Source organism: Haliaeetus albicilla, chromosome Z (genome assembly GCF_947461875.1).
Source record: "Haliaeetus albicilla chromosome Z, bHalAlb1.1, whole genome shotgun sequence".
Taxonomy (NCBI): domain Eukaryota; kingdom Metazoa; phylum Chordata; class Aves; order Accipitriformes; family Accipitridae; genus Haliaeetus; species Haliaeetus albicilla.
Window position 1 is genome coordinate 21,747,951 of NC_091516.1, and position 17,830 is coordinate 21,765,780.

Genomic DNA, 17,830 nt, shown 5'->3' on the forward strand with positions numbered 1-17,830 from the left:
GACTTTACAAACCCTACTCCTGGTGCCTGATCTGCATTGGCTATCATGTTGAGCTTTAGCAGGTATTTCTGTTCTCTTATGTATAGTGTATCATTCTCTTTCAATTCAACCCTTAAAAGCAAAAACAGTCTGAAGAAACAGACAATCTTAGCAAAACATGCAAAATCAAAAGACTTGGATACTTTCAAATGGAAAATTGCCTTTCTTTCTGACCTATATTACAGAGACTCTAAAAATTCAAGTATTCCAGTAGCTCTCAGTTGTCAGAGCCTTCTTGCAGAAATTGCTGATCATTGATACACAGCTACAGTTGCCTTTTAGTACCAGCTGAGCTTCCAGACTAACACTGAAATACAGCTATCAGAGTTCATTGTAAATTGAAAGGATCAGGGCAATGAGGTAGAGGTGTTCTGAATGAAATCTGTACCACTTCAGCAATCTTATTTCCAGGACATCTCACTGAAGAGGTCTTCATGAAGTGGAGGAGAAAGCCATCCATACATCTGACTTTTTTGCCCTCTTTTTTTCCCCCCACTCCCTAGATAGTCAATGGCATGGTTTTGGACAGGTAGGTAACCAGCTCTGTTCTCTGTCACACTGATTAATCTGTTTCTGACAGCATCTCTAAGTTCCTGTTCTTTCAATAAGCATATTTTCTGAAAGATGATACAAAATATGGTTATCAATCCTCTTTTTCTGTCTCCAGTAACAGTAAAAAATACGTACATAACTTACATTTATTTAGTTTCACTTTTTCTGACCACTTTTATTTATAAAGGCAGATGTTCAGTGAAATATTGTGAAAAAGCCTTACCAGTCTATCCAAGCATCCAATCTTAGTATTTATTGAGCTAACAATCTAAATTCATTACATTATTCCTTCATGTGAGCAGCCTATTGTATGGACCCTTGGTGCCAAAATGACGTCACTGCATTCAGAGTGCTCTGTGGCTACAGAAGTCCAACATAACTCACTCCTTTGGAAATGTCCTGGTGAGCACAACTCCAAAGCACGTCACTTTTTATTTCTGAAAAATTTTACCTTTTTTATTCTCTGAGTGCCATATCTTGCCATAGCAAGTATTAATTGCAAATATATACAAAATTAAGAGTGCTATATTTAGTTTTAAAAGAAAATGATTTGTTTAAAATTTTGATGTTAAAATTAATTTACAGCCTCTTTGACAAGTCTGTCTTTCCTGATGAGAATTGCCATTCTTGCATATGTACACACAGAAATGGGGCAAGAATTGTTAGGTATTTTTAAGTGACATGTTTTATTTCTCTTTATAGAAATTACAAACTGTGTTTAAATACATTGTCCATGTATGGCTTTACATTGGATCACAGTAACACTTTGTTCTGTAGGAGAAAAAAATCTAGCTTTCCTTAGACTCAACAGTTTTCCCTTTCTTGCAAATTCATTATACATTTAATATATCTGCTGTAAATGGGCAGTGATAGACCTGAGCATTGCTTAAATTCTAATTCAACTTTTACATTACTAAACAGCTTTTCAAATGATGCTGGAATCACATCACTAAATCTGACATTCTCAAACATTCAGGTATTTTTAAACTGAATATTATGTTTTCTGTAGTTGACATTATGTTATTCCCAGTGGTACACTCACTTGTAAATATTGTGTTTCTCTATCAGTAGGGCATAATGAAATATAATTGCTTAAATTGACTCACTAGTCACTGCTCTTTATTCTGGGGACAATAGTGAATAATAATGCAGGTTGAGAACCAAAGCCTCTTGTATTGCACACAGCCACATTCTATATTGTTTGCAACTCCTACTTTACAATTAACCATTTCACAGGTGACAGTTACGGAGATTTTTCTCTTTAATATGAACATATGAAGTTTTCAGATGGGAGTGATATTCAAACACTACATGGGCTTTGCTAATTTCATGTCATCATTTTTTCATCCTTTGCATTGATTTCTCTGCCTTATCAAACAAAAGCTGAATTTCTTCCCTTGAAAGAGCCTTTGCTCCCTTCTGACTATGTTTCATTCACTACTGGGAATAACCATGTCACCTACTGTGAGGGACTGTGCTGAGTTGCTGACTCACATTGCTGACTCACGGTGCTGCTGCCTAATGTGAGGGACTGTGCTGAAGTGCTGACCCACATTGCTGACTGACTCACGGTGCTGCTGCCCCAATACCCTGCTGTTGTAGGGGAGTACGCACAAGACGTCCCCAAAGAAACCACCATACCCGCGCCTGCCAAGCTGTGCTTGCCCAATAGGGTAATGAGCTCTGTGGAAATGGGTGGACTTTTCCGAAAAATTGTGGGGACTGGGACAATAAGAGCACTGCGTGTTCCCCTCTCAAGAACGGAAGACCCGAACATGGAAAAACATCGGAAGGACTGTGACACCTGAAGGAGAGACACCTGGCTGGCAGCAGAGGAACCCGACCCTCCATCACCGGCATCGGAACTGACTCAGCGGGGTGTTGCTGGCTTTGTGGTGGTGGTAACTAGCCTTGCTACCTCTCTTCTGTTCACTTGCTTAGGTCTGCCTCTTTTTCTCCTTCCTCCCTCTGTTCTATCGCAGCTATTGGTTATTGTAGGGAATAAAAGTTGTAAGGTTGTACAGCATCTGACCTCGTTTGTGTCTTAATCTCGCTCTCGGGATCATTTAACAACCCTCCCCAATATTGGATCGGGACATTTTAATTGGCGTCACGGACAGGATCCCCAGAGATGAGAGTGCTGTACTAATTTGTCGTGGAACTTTTGTGTTAATGTGCAGTCTGTAACTTTAAGGTGTGTCCTTCTGAGAGCGAATAGGGGGGATTTGGATACTAAGGTGTGGCCCTCTCAGGATGTAACCCCCCTCCTTTGTGTTGGTCTGTAACTTTAAGGTGTGCCCTTCTGAGAGCGAACAGGGGGGACTTGGATTCTGAGGTGTGGCCCTTTCAGGAAGTAACCCCCTTCCTTTAAGTAAGTGTGTGGCTTTGAAGTTTCTGCTCTTAAGAGTGAGAAGGGGGGAATTCAGAACTATTGTGAGACCCTCTCAAGACGTTACCCCCTTCTAGTTGTGTTAATCTGTAATTGGATAGTGTGTCCTTCTGAGAGGGAGATCCTCTCAGAACGCAGACACCCTGATTTGTGTTAGAGAAAAATGGATGCTCGGGAAACTGTTGGTGTTTGTGATTCTGCGCCCTCACGGGTTGAAGGAATAGAGAAACTATATGATCTTTTAGAGGACTACCGATCTTGCCCCTCAGCTCAGGGACAAGACTGGGTGAGAAACCACTGGTTTCAACCACAGAGTGTGGTAGATAAGATAAGAGTCTTGCAGGAGAAAGCTAAGGTTAAAAAGGGGAAAGGAAAAGCAATAATTTGTGCGGTGCTGGGAGCGAGTCTGGCAGCCGCGATGGAAGAGAGAAAGCAAAAGTCTGGTCAAAGTGATATGATCAGGAGCCTGCAAGAACAATTGCAAGAAAGCAAACAGTTGTTAGAGGAGGAAAGGAACCTTGTTAAGGCTTTAACGAAAGAATTGAAGAGGCAACTTTCGAGAGAGGTGAATATAGAGGCGGAGGTAGAGACGCCGCCTGTGGAGAAAAGGACACAGCAAATCTATCCTCAGGGGGATTTGCAAAGGGCAAAAGAGACCGTAGAGAGCCCCCCCCCACATGTGTCCAGTGATTAAAACAGAGTATGTGTATGAGGATAGTAGCGATGACCGTCCTCAGGTTATCACTAAAGAAGCCCCATATACAGCAACTGAATTAACAAAATTGAGAAAAGGTTTTTCAAGGATGGCAAAGGAATCTGAGACGGAGTACATGTGGAGAGTGTCTTTGTCAGGAGGAGATGGAATCTTGTTGTCAGAGAAAGAAGCAGAAGGATATTGGGGTCCAGGTGTGTTTCTAACAACTGGCGATTACCGGGCCCCATGGTCATTGACTCAGAGAGCTGCGTACTGGGCTGGAGGGTTAAACCCCATGGAAAGGGGAGATCCCCTTGCCATAACCAGTACGGTGGATCAGCTAGTGGAAAGTGTTCAAAAGGCGGCATGTATCCAGATGATGTATGACCAGGAGCTCAAGCCCCATAGATGATGTATGACCAGGAGCTCAAGCCCCATCAGGGCTCCCCAGTGATGCTGCCTGTGGACCCAGAGAGGATGACTATTCTAATACGGGGGCTCCCCGACTCTCTGAGACCAATAGGGATCCAACTACGAGGGACAATTCTAAACACCCTCAATGGAGAAAGGATTATGTCCACTCTGGAGGGGAGAATGTCCCCTGACCATCGGCGGCCAGGGAGAAAAGTGTGGACATGGGGAGAGGTAGCTCAGGAGTTGATTGACTTTGGGAGAAAATTCGGCCCTGTTAGTGGATCATCTCAAAGAACTGGTAACACGATCGTACGGCAACTTAGTGGGCGGCAATTAGCCTCTGGAAGAGAGAAATCCCTAAGTCGACAGGGACTGTGGCAGCTAGGCCTTCAGAAAGGTATTCCCCGGGACTTGATGGATGGGCTCTCGAACCAAAGATTGGAGGAGCTTGTGCAGAATTGGTCAGGGCGAAAGGCCGTTTCCAAACCAAACCCTAGTGCCCCACCCTCGATAAACCTTGAGGATGAGCCGACTAAGGAGGAGAAGGTGGCGGGAAACTAGATCCTCCGCCCCCTGAAGGATGTTTGTTAGACAACTCACCTGCAATGCAAAAGGGGATTTACTGATTGCTATCTTTGTAGGACCAAAGAAAAGACCAGTGACCTTTTTAATTGATACTGGGGCACAAATTACCGCACTAAGGTGGACTGAAGCAGAACGATGTGGGATTTCGGCCCCATCTAAAAATCTGATTGTCTTAAATGCCTTTGGAAAAACACAATCAGTGCCCATGACTCTGGCAACACTATGGTTGCCAGGGGAGGAAAACCCTGTCAATACCATGGTGGCTGTAGGATCTTTCCAGATGAACCTTTTAGGTATAGATGTTTTGAAGGGTAGACAGTGGCGTGACACCCAGGGAAACTCATGGTCTTTTGGTGTCCCTCAGATTAGACACTTAGCCAAAACATCCAGCATGGAGGTGCGTCTATTGCAAGCAGCACCTGCCCTTCCCCCTTCCAAATTGACAAATGTTAAACCCTACCCAGTGCCTCTAGGAGCAAGAGAAGGAATCACGCCAGTTTTGGAGGATTTAAAGAAACAAGGGGTTGTAGTTCCTACTCACTCCCCCTTCAACTCCCCAGTACGGCCAGTCCGAAAACCAAACGGTAAATGGAGATTGACAGTAGATTACAGGAGGCTCAATGCCAATACAGGTCCACTAACAGCTGCTGTACCAAACATTGCTGAATTGATTGCTGCCATTCAGGAACAATCCCACCCTGTCATGGCAACAATCAATGTTAAGGATATGTTTTTTATGGTCCCTTTACAACCTGAGGACCAGGATCACTTTGCTTTCACCTGGGAAGGACAACAGTACACCTTTACACGACTGCCCCAAGGATACAAGCGCTCCCCCATGCTGGCTCACCATGCTCTAGCACAAGAGTTGGAAACAATTCTCATAAAAGCAGAGGTAAAGATCTATCAATATATAGATGATGTGCTCATAGGACAAAGGCAGATAGAAGAAGTTAGAGAAACCCAGAATGCCATCATCACCCATTTGGAAAGTATAGGGTTGACAATTCCACCTGAGAAGATCCAGACTCCTTCAAGTGAGGTAAAATTCTTAGGAATCTGGTGGAAGGGAGGCATGACGTGTATCCCACCCGATACCCTTTCCTCTCTTGAGCAGATTAAGATGCCAGAGTCAAAGAAAGACTTACAGCATGCACTAGGGTTGCTCGTATTCTGGAGGAAACACATTCCTGATTTCTCAATTATTGCTAGACCCCTCTATGACTTGTTGCGAAAGAGAGCTCAGTGGGAATGGACTCAGGTCCATGATGAGGCTTTACAGTTGTTGGTGCTTGAAGCGAATGCCTATCAGGCTCTTGGTCCCATTCACCCAACAGACCCAGTTCAAATTGAGTGGGGATTTGCCAAGACTGGACTGTCAATCCATTTGTGGCAAAAGGGTCCAGAGGGGCCTGTTCGGCCCATTGGGTTTTATTCTCGTAGCTTTAAAGATGCTGAAAAAAGGTACACGACTTGGGAAAAGGGTCTATTTGTAGTTAGTTTAGCTTTGAGAGAAGCCGAACGGACTATCCGGCAACAATCTATAGTGCTCAGAGGTCCATTTAAAGTGATCAAAGCAGTTTTGGCAGGAACTCCACCCCCTGACGGGGTGGCCCAGAGAGCCTCTGTGCGAAAGTGGTATGCACAAATAGAACACTACTGTGAAATCTTTTCTGTATCAGAAGGAGCCGCAAAAGTGTTAAATATACAAGATGAGGTAAACCCAGATAGAGACACCTCCGAGCTTTTGCCTGTAATAGAATTAGCTCCTCCGTTTTCTGGACAATTGCAAAATGTCTGGTTCACGGATGCCTCGTCAAAGCGAGAGGGAAAAGTCTGGAAATATCGAGCTGCGGCACTTCGAGTAGATACCAAGGAACAGATCATTACCGAAGGAATAGGTAGTGCACAAGTAGGAGAACTAATTGCTGTGTGGAGCGTCTTCCAGCACGAGGCTCAATCTGCTTCTTCTGTCTATATCTATACTGACTCTTATGCTGTGTTTAAAGGCTGCACTGAATGGCTTCCATTCTGGGAACAAAACGGGTGGGAGGTCAATAGGATACCTGTACGGCAAAAAGAAAAATGGCAAGATATTCTCACCATTGCCAGACAAGGAAAATTTGCAGTAGCATGGGTAGCATCTCACCAACCAGATGATGCCCCGGTGAGCCAATGGAATGCTAAAGTGGATGAACTGGCCCGGCTAGCTCTCCTGCAAAGCACCCAGATAGTGGAAAATTGGGAACGCCTGTTAGAATGGCTACATGTAAAACGGAAACATTCAGGAGCTAAAGACCTCTATTGTGAAGCACACGCTCGAGGGTGGCCAGTTACCAGGGAAGAATGTAAAACTTGCGTGTCCTCCTGCGAGCAGTCCGTTTGGACAGACACCCGCTGGAGGGTGACCCCCTGCATTTGAGAGAGGGAAAAGGCCTATGGGAGGCTTGGCAGATTGATTATATCGGTCCCTTTCGGAGGTCAGAGGGAAAATACTACATACTGGTAGGTGTGGAGATAGTATCTGGACTAGTGCAAGCTAAAGCGTGTGCTAAGGCAACAGGAGAAAGCACAATAAAAGCTCTAAAAGAATGGTTTGGAATTTTCCCCAAGCCACAATCAATCCAATCAGATAACAGCTCACATTTCACAGCCAAAGTAGTCCGGGAATGGGCAACCCAGGAGGGAATTTCGTGGGTGTTCCATACCCCGTATTACCCACAAGCAAATGGAATTGTGGAAAGAACAAATGGTCTGCTAAAACGCTTTCTCAAACCGCACAAGCCAGGATGGACTGAGAGAGTGTGGGATGCAGTGACCAGTGTTAATAGTCACTGGGGAGTAAATGGATGTCCAAAGATCACAGCATTCTGCCCAAAAGCTCCAACAATCATGCCAGCCCCGCATGGTCCTGACCACCCCAGCAACCCATCTCATTTCCCAGGACAACCTGTCCTGGTTGAACTTCCCACAGTGGGCACCGTGCCTCTGGTATTGGACACACCCCTTAACAAATATACCTGGAAGGCCAAAGATGCCTGTGGAAAAATTCATCAGATTCATACTAGATGGATTGTCCCTTCTTTCTAACCCGAGAAGCGAATTTGGTTTTGTTTCACTTTCAGGGAGAAGCAAGCAACACAGACGTACCCACAGAAGAAGAGAAGCAGACACGATGTTATTCGTAATTATGTTATGTTGGGGATTTATCTATGAGGGTGAAGGGAAACCAATTCCCCCACCTCCCTTTATCCCATATGAACCCTTTAAGGACAATGAATTTGTCCTGTTAGCAAAAGCTGTAAGCCAAGCCTTTAATCTGAGTCATTGTTGGGTTTGTGGAGGACCTTTAGGGTTGTCAAGTTGGCCATGGACCTCCACGTCCCTCACTCCAGCACAAATTGTAAGCAATTACAGTGAAACTGACAGTACCACCTGGGACGATGGCGAAACATGGCCAATTCAATTTCCTACTGTGGGTAGATCTTGTTTAAATCGCACCCAGAAGGGAGGGGTCAATGTCGGAGAAAGCAGGTGTCAAAGGACACTCACACATCGATTGGTTAATAAAGAGGCAGGGGTTTACATATGGATGTGGCTGGATGAAACCGGACGCAGTAAAGCATTCAAAGGGTTTTGGTCGAACAAAAATGAAACCTTCTCTTTCCGATGGTCTAGAAGCCACGTTTATCATCAAATTTGTAAGTGGAAGAACCATACTGGTGCCTGGTATTGTACCGGCCAGACAAACAGCAACAACAGACCAACTGAATTTTACAGTCCTTTGGGAAATGAGAACACAACTTATTTCCAATTCCCAAAGACTGCAGATGGACCATTTGCTAACGGTGCCAAAGCCAAAAAGGGCCATTATTGGATTTGTGGACATACTGCCTACAAACAACTACCAGCGAATTGGTCAGGGATTTGTTATATAGGGTTTATCCGACCTCTGTTTTTCCTTCTTCCAGAGACGGGTGGCCCTCGATTGGGAGTGAGACTATATGATAATTTGGGAAACGAAAGGATTGCACGTAGCAAGCGAGATGTTGACGTTAAAATAGGAGGAACACAAAGGTGGGGGGAAGATGAGTGGCCCCCTGAAAGAATAACTGAGCATTATGGGCCTGCCACTTGGAATCCCAGTGAACCAATATCAGGGGCACGAGAACCGATTTATAATTTGAACCGCATAATTCGATTGCAAGCAGTTTTAGAAATTATTACCAATAAAACTGCTAATGCTATAGACCTTTTAACCCAACAATCTCGACAGATGCATGCTGCAATCCTTCAACACCGTATGGTTTTGGATTATTTACTAGCTGAAGAGGGAGGAGTATGTGGGAAATTAAATGTTTCTAATTGTTGTTTAGAAATAGACGACGTAGGTGAAGTAGTTCTTCAGCTGACCTCAGATATCAGGAAACTAGCCCATGTCCCCGTTCAAACATGGAACGGATGGAATGGCAATCTATGGTCTTGGTTACCTGGAGCATCATGGGTGAAACAGCTTCTGTTTTACCTGTTATGTGCATTTGTTGCTTTGATGTTTGTGCCATGTGCTATTCCCTGTTTTATTCAATTAATCCAACACGTTGTATCTAACATGCAATTTGTATCTGCTGCTTCACCTGACGGTGTAAACCAGATTCATGTCGTTCGCCAATCAAAGCACGCGACTGTATCAAATTTTTAGGCACATGCGCTCTGGGCTGGGGGCGTGGAACCGGGTAAACGCCCCTTCTCACTCTGGTTAGTCACACCATCAGTTTTAGCTCCGTAATTAGCCAAAATGTATACCCTTCTTATACTCTACTTTGTGGCAGTTGTTTTGTGGTCTTTTTCGGTATGTATGTGTTTGGCTTGTAAGTGTACTGGGTGGCTTTGGAACTTTGTGGCAGCTATTTTGTTGGCCTTTGCTGTATTTTTCTTTATGGTATGCATGTATTGGTCTTGTAAGGGTCCGGGTAAACCATCTTGTAACTGTACTTGTTCGTGTGGACAACCACCCTCTCCCCCTCCCTGTTCCGGAAGACCAGGAACACCTTCCTAGGCCCGACCGGGGACACGTTTTAGTAAATATTGTTATCACCATTGCTATCTTAAGATGTGTTTTAGTAGAATAGTGGTTAATCATTGTTATGTAGGACTACTGTCCATTTACCTTTGTTCAAATTTGGGAGAAAAGCTTCTAGGTCTAAACTGCGCATGTACCTTAGGATAAGGGGGCATAGAGAACAGCTTTTCCGCCGCGCATGCGGACTCTAACGCCGGCAAACCGCGTGGACCGCTAGAGCTGAGACCATTTTATAGCATACCGCCGGCAAAATGACGGAGTATGACTATGTGTTTGCGTTGATTCCAATTTATTACATAGCCTTTGCTTTAATAATGGTTATCTTAATAGTTCTTTTAATACTTCTCTTTTGTCCTTGTAGCTGTTCACCATGCAAATGGTCGCCATGTTCTGTTATTGACTCTTTGTAACCCTGAGATATGCTTTAATATTGTAGAGTTAGTCAAATTTATAATAGTTAACTGTTCTGATATGCTAAGTAGATGTTATTTGTTATTAGGTGCTGTTGTTTAACCTACTTAGAAATATTATAAGTAAGATAATTGTTATGATATTGTTGTTCGTCCATATTGTTGCTTAATATAGAAGTACTGTAGTAACATAGAATAAGCCTCGAAAAGTCAAATCATCTTATTTTAACCTTTGGTTTTTTGTTTTTGCTGTACTATGGACATTTGTTAACTTGGTTATATCGTTGTAGCATGCACTTTTTCTCTCCTTCTCTCTCTACACCTTTACTTTCTATGCCACCATGAGGACAGCAATGTCGAGCCACGGGGTGGATGTGAGGGACTGTGCTGAAGTGCTGACTCACATTGCTGACTCACGGTGCTGCTGCCTAATGTGAGGGACTGTGCTGAAGTGCTGACCCACATTGCTGACTCACGGTGCTGCTAACTCACGGTGCTGCTGCCCCAATACCCTGCTGTTGTAGGGGAGTACGCACAAGACGTCCCCAAAGAAACCACCACACCCGCGCCTGCCAAGCTGTGCTTGCCCAATAGGGTAATGAGCTCTGTGGAAATGGGTGGACTTTTCCGAAAAATTGTGGGGACTGGGACAATAAGAGCACTGCGTGTTCCCCTCTCAAGAACGGAAGACCCGAACATGGAAAAACATCGGAAGGACTGTGACACCTGGAGGAGAGACACCTGGCTGGCAGCAGAGGAACCCGACCCTCCATCACTGGCATCGGAACTGACTCAGCGGGGTGTTGCTGGCTTTGTGGTGGTGGTAACTAGCCTTGCTACCTCTCTTCCGTTCATTTGCTTAGGTCTGCCTCTTTTTCTCTTCCTCCCTCTGTTCTATCCCAGCTATTGGTTATTGTAGGGAATAAAAGTTGTAAGGTTGTACAGCATCTGACCTCGTTTGTGTCTTAATCTCGCTCTCGGGATCATTTAACAACCCTCCCCAATACTGGATCAGGACACCTACTTTTATGTGCCCACAGGGTCAGACATAATTTTCCTTTTTTTGAATGCATTCTGCTTTTCCCTAGGCTGTCATTCACACTTTGTAGGATGACTTACATGCACATATAATATTTTTTTTCTTTTATTTTCTTCATGTTTTCCTAGCTGTAATATCAACTAAAGAGACTAGTAAAAGCTAGTCTGCTATTCTGCTGAAGCTGCACCCTTTTAGCATAGAATCATAGAATCATAGAATCAATCATAGAATCATAGAATTGTTTAGGTTGGAAAAGACCTTTAAGATCATCGAATCCAACCGTCAACCCAACACCACCATGCCCACTAAATCATGTCCTGAAGTGCCTACACGTTTTTTGAATACCTCCAGGGATGGTGACTCCACCACTTCCCTGGGCAGCCTGTTCCAATGCCTGACAACCCTTTCAGTGAAGAAATTTTTTCTAATAACCAATCTAAACCTTCCCTGCCACAACTTGAGGCCATTTCCTCTCATCCTATCACTAGTTACTTGATAGAAGAGACCAGTACCCACCTCACTACAACCTCCTTTCAGGTAGTTCTAGAAAGTGATAAGGTGTCCCCTCAGCCTCCTTTTCTCCAGACTAAACAACCCCAGCTCCCTCAGCCACTCCTCATAAGACTTGTGCTCCAGGCCCCTCACCAGCTTGGTTGCCCTTCTCTGAACACACTCCAGCAACTCAATGTCTTTCCTGTAGTGAGGGACCCAAAACTGAACACAGCACTTGAGGTGCAGCCTCACCAGTGCTGAGTACAGGGGAACAACCACCTCCCTGCTCCTGCTGGCCACATGTCCTGGGTTCAGCTGGGATAGAGTTAATTTTTACAGGAACCTGGGAGGTGGGGGGCATAGCCGGGGCAGCTGACCTGAACTGGCCAAGGAGCTATTCCATACCATGTGACATCATGCTCAGTATATAAAGGGGGAGCGGGCCGGGGGGTGGGCTCTTCTTTTCGGTGGGGGAAGTGGCAGAGCGTCGGGTCCTGGGTGGTGAGCAGTTGCACTGTGCATCACTCTTTTTGTATACTTTTTCATTAGTACCGTTGTTGTTGTTGCAATTTCTTTGTGTTGTTCCAGTAAACTGCCTTTATCTCAACCCTCGAGGTTCCAGGTTTGTTTTTTTTTTCTCTCCTCCGTCTTCCCCCCATCCCACCGGAGGGGGGCGGGAGGAGTGAGCGAGCGGCCGCGTGGTCCTTTGTTACCGGCTGGGCTGAAACCACGACACCACACTATTTCTGATACAGGTCAGGATGCCATTGGCCTTCTTGGCCACCTAGGCACACTGCTGGCTCATATTCAGCAGGCTGTCAACCAGCACCCCCAGGTCTTTCTCTGCCGGGCAGGTTTCCAGCCACTCTTCCCCAAGCCTGTAGCACTGCATGGGGTTGTTGTGGCCCAAGTGCAGGACCCAGCACTTGGCCTTGTTGAACCTCATACAACTGGCCTCGGCCCATAAATCCAGCCTGTCCAGATCCCTCTGTAGAGCCTTACCACTCTCAAGCAGATCGACCCGCCCACCCAGCTTGGTGTCATCTGTGAACTTGCTGAGGGTGCACTCGATCCCCCTATCCAGATCATTGACAAAGATGTTAAACAGAACTGGCCCCAGTACTGAGCCCTGGAGAACACTTGCGACCATCTGCCAACTGTATTTAATCCCATTTACCACAACTCTCTGGGCTGGGCCATCCAGCCAGGTGTTTTCTACCCAGCAAAGAGTACACCTGTCTAAACCATGAGCCACCAGCTTCTCAGGGAGTATGCTGTGAGAGACAGTGTCAAAGGCCTTACAAGCATAACAAGTATTGTCCTGTGTCAGTGTTTTTTCTGTTTCTGTACATCTACAGACTCTTCTCTTAGGTTTGATTTTGTTTTGTGTGTTTTACATTATTTGATGTCATTGGTTCCTAGGCAAGGCTTCTAAATGCAATAATGATAAAAAATAATTGATCAATTTATCAATGAGCCCAGTGCCACCCACACCCTACCTTAAAAACACAATATGAGACATGATCAATGCACTTGCTGTCTTAAGGGAGGAAGCAGCATAGATTAAACAGTGAACAGAGAGAGGAACTTTCATCTGGAAAATTAAAGACATAGTAGCTCCAAAATGCTGCAATGCATTCAAAAAGCCCTAGAAAGTGTAAAGAAACTGCAACATTAGAAAGGAATTTTTTTCTTCTCTTTTACTAGCAGAAACGTCTTCTTTGTTTACTAGATTAAATTTTTGGGGAGGCCATCATACATTTCTTGCATTTGACAATATTTTGTTTAGAGATGAGGTCACTGTTTTCCCAGGATTCATGTCTATCCCTAGATGAACAGGAAATGTTCTTTATATAGGCTGAAAAGTTGTGTGAAATGCCTGTAAATAGCTCAGTTTGTTGAAACAGAATGTTGCTGGTGCTAAGAACTTTGCAAGATTCAACAACAAATAGGTATTCCTATTAAAAACAAGATGGAAGATAACGTGAGGGATCATTTCTGCTTGAGATTCCAACAGGCTGAAAGTGTGCTGATGGTGAAATAACATGCAAAAGAAAAAATGAGGATGACTAGGCTGGTCAACCTCACATCAATCACAGGAAAAAAAAATATGGAAAACTTAATAAAGTGTCTAGTTAAAAGAGGGTGGAATAGAATTATTGGAAGTCTGTATCAATATAATAACCTTAAAAAGAGGATATATTTTTTTCTTCCAATATCTATCACAAGCATATCAACAAGTTCATTTAAAAATGCAGATAGATATAAGCAACTAACTATGGCTAAATATCCTTTCATTTATGTCTGACACAAAATCAATGACAGAAAGATTATACCTAAAAAGATCAACTTACTCTGAAAAACTGAAAATGCATTTACAGTAATCACCCTTCTTAGGAATATTTTATTCAACAAATAGCTCAACATTGTCTAAAGTTATATATGTCTGTCCTCATTAGACACATATTTACCCTACACGCTTGTTTGATCATCTTGAGCTCTTTGCTTAGTCGTTTTCTTCAGAACTTAACTCAGAGCCTTCTAGTCAATAGATAATATGAAGATTTAAAGGATATATTTGACATACCAGTAAATCTTTCTGCATATTGGAACCATTAGTTCTCACGGCATTTAGAAGCAGTCTGTGATGCTTGACTGAAATGAACATATACAGTTTTGACCATTAGTAGTGGAATCAGCTTTCATAGTTGATTTTCTCTGTGAAGTGAGAGCCCCTAGGGTTTAGCTTTAAAGTGTCCTGTCTCATTTTTAAATCTTCATTGAGTCAAGGGTTTGTGAGCAATGGGTGACAGTTTCACCATCAAAAACATTTCATTGTGTTGTCTTTTATTAACTGCCCACAGAATGGAAGGTGAGTCAGCATTTCTTTCTGGTTTGCTCAGGGAGATTTTCTTTTGTAATACAACCAAAGAGAACCCTAAAACCACCTAGACAATGCTAAGAAATTGTGTAAGATTGTAGAGAATTAGAACTGTATTCCTAGCTTGTTAGATTTTAATGTATAGAGTTTCTGTTATGTTGCAGTGGCTAATATGTTTTTATAAAAGAAACAAGTTTTTTCAGGTTAATAAGACAGTTCATAATATACAGTAGGGGATAATATGAATATCCTCTACAGATTATCAAGGGCTTAGATCTGATCTGTGACCTTGATGTTATCAAGTGTTAGTGAGACTTTTCAGGACTGCTCAGTAATGAAATTCCCAAGGCCTTTAGTTAGAGTTATGGGACTTAGTACTCCATAACATCAATTCTTAACATATATCAACTTCAGTCACAACTGGAATGAAACACTGCCCCATTTGCAGAACAAATGGCTCAGTAACAGCACCATAAAGCAGTCTGTATCTTGAAATGAACTATCCTATTTGACTGAAAATACTAAGACACATTAAATGGGTATAATAGAGCTGTTCAGACTGGTGTTGATCAAGTACTCTGTCATTTTGTTTCAAAAAAGTGTCACTAGAACTTTGATATTCATAAATAAGAAATATGAACTTCAGTTTCAAAACGGATCTGCAGGTATTTCTTCCAGTGAATAAGAAGTTAGCACTGTGCAGTGGCGAAGGACAGTCGTAAAAGGACAGACTGCCACTGTTATGTCATTAGCATTATCACTCACAGCAGCCTCCCTTGCTTTTCCTCATACATTTTGACAAAGTTGTGAGACCTCATCTAAGGTAGCTGTAAAAATGCAAAATAATGCTTTGTATGGTGATACATTGTTTTTAAAAATAATAACAAGCATCTCTTTTTTCCTCTAAGAAAAATCTAGCCTTGATTTCCAATGCACCAGCATCAACTTCTAACCCAACAACTGAAAACACTTCCAAAGGTCTTGGCATGACAAAAAATACAATGAAGTTTACCTAACACCACAAGAGCTACATCCATTTAACCCATAAAAGTTAAGTGATTTTCATGAAAGCTATTAAGCTAACTCATAAATCTTGGCAGGGGGGATTTAACATTCTGTTTCTTAGAGCAAGCTATTTGTGGTTGTGTATTAGGAATTTCTGTCAGTCATGATGGACCTAGTCAAAAGAAAGTCAAAAGAAAGAGTGCTATTAATTTCAGTGGGCTCTGAGAAAAACATTGACCGTGGAGACAGTAGCTATTAGTTAGTTGTGTCTTCTCTATAAATAGCTAAGTGGCTTTCCTTGCACCGAGCTTCTGTTTTCCAACTATTTTGCAAATATGTCAGTAATTACTCTTTAAAGATAATTTACAAAGCAATAATATATTAGATTGGCAGAATAATTCTCTACAAAGTATTTTTATCTGTGAAAATTAAGATATTGATTGTTATTACACAGCGCACTAATTATTTGCTTCAGACCAGAGGGTATGTGACTATCAATGGAATAACACAAATTTAAGAAAAAAGAATCTTCTGCCAGTATTTTTTGCATTTTCAAGGCCCAGAACAAAATACCACATGACAGTACGTATAATCCCGCAGGTCCTTCACCTCATAATATTGGAAGATTGTTTTTCAAGCAAAGAACAAAAACCATTTCAGCAAAGAGGAAAATACAGATTCAGTTTCTTGAAGCACAGAAGACTTCATTCTCACTAAATATAAATCACTGTACCTTTTGGACATCAGTGGCCACATCCTGAACAGTACAATTTGTTGGAGCTATGACAGTTTACTCCAAACAATGATCTGACTTCTTGTGCCTTCAATTTCATGGTGCTTTATAATGGATAAAATGTGTTAGACAAACACTATCTTCGTCCTTGAAGATGATTCAATCTGAAAGGGCAGGAAAAAGGATGATATAAATCAACAGAATCAGCTAGCTTGTTTTGGGTTTGTTTTACTTCAGGTTTGTTTGGACTATGGCTTTTTCATTGACTTTTAAATCAGTAGCAAAACTCCCATTTACTCCAGTAGCTAAGCATTTTGCCCAAAAGGCAAAGCATATAATGCTAGCTTTCTTGATAAGTAGCTCCTCAGAGTGGGGGCAGAGGAGAAGGAATTTCCTGAACACTGCATTGGCAGGTGGATAGAGGAGTACATGGGGTAGGGTGGCACATGGATAGTGCTGTTGGTGACAGACACCTTAATTCCTGTAAACTCAATCTCTGTGTGTAGAGACACCCCCAGGCCTCATCGACAGCCATTCTGGGATCAATGACCATATGAAAGTATGTTAGACAATTTCCTCTGTTAAAGTTCAGAGGTTTACGTTGCCCGGCTGCCATTGCAGTGTGCCAATCAAAACAATATCTTCACTGTATATGCTCACAACACAAAGCCAGCTTTAATATCAAGTTTGTCCCTAGGTCTATAACATACTTTAGTTCCTTCATCCTAGGCTGCTAAAAAAGTCAGATTTCATCAAGTCACTTACAAGTAAAATTCATGACTGCAGGCTCATTGTATGTATTGCTCTGTAAATTTAGGTGAAAAAAAAAAACAACACTTTTTCTGCTTTCTGGAATCTCTATCCAGTCTTGTGCCTTTGTCAGTCAACTGTTTCTCTGAAATACTGCTCTCAAAGCTTACATACATCTTCAAGAGACAATGGTGATGTGTGTTATTTTGGAGCTATTTTAAACCCTTAGACAAGCGCTACTTACTTTCATTTTACACGTAAATGCAACACTCTCCCACGCCTCGCTCATTTCTCTGTAGGCAGTCTTTTGTCACTTCTATTGCATCATTTTGAAACTGCAGATCTCTCTCTAGGCACTAGGCTGTGTTTGTTGAAAGTAATAAAGACTCCACTCACTTATATGTTTCCCCACTGAAGGTGAACTCTTGAACTACAGACATAGATGAAATTTTCTGCACTTTGCTTTGCAGAAGCCACTGCAGGGCAATTTCATCTTTCAGCCATACTTAAGCTCATTGATATCATTCCAGAATAAGAAACATGAGAGAATATGGAGAACATGTTCAGAAATTATTAGGATTATTATGACATGTATTTAAGTACAGTGGCTAAAACCTTTATTTAGTTGAATGGAACAGCATTTAACACATTTTATGACTGAAATTACTTACTCTGCGTTCAACTGTTTATAGCCTCAGTGAGACTAATTATGAAAATTTGGTACTTTAAGAAAAGCAATATCAATTAGTCTAAAATATGATTTGACT

General features: G+C 42.5%; 1 protein-coding gene across 1 annotated transcript; it reads left to right on the forward strand.

Moving 5' to 3' along the window:
• The first annotated feature begins 3,100 nt into the window (after positions 1 to 3,100).
• Positions 3,101 to 4,649, forward strand: LOC138683820 (uncharacterized). The gene is given in 3 exon segments (XM_069776354.1): positions 3,101 to 3,649; positions 3,651 to 4,048; positions 4,081 to 4,649. Coding segments are annotated over 3 exon segments (1,473 nt in total). The 5' UTR covers positions 3,101 to 3,143.
• Positions 4,650 to 17,830: the final 13,181 nt, after the last annotated feature.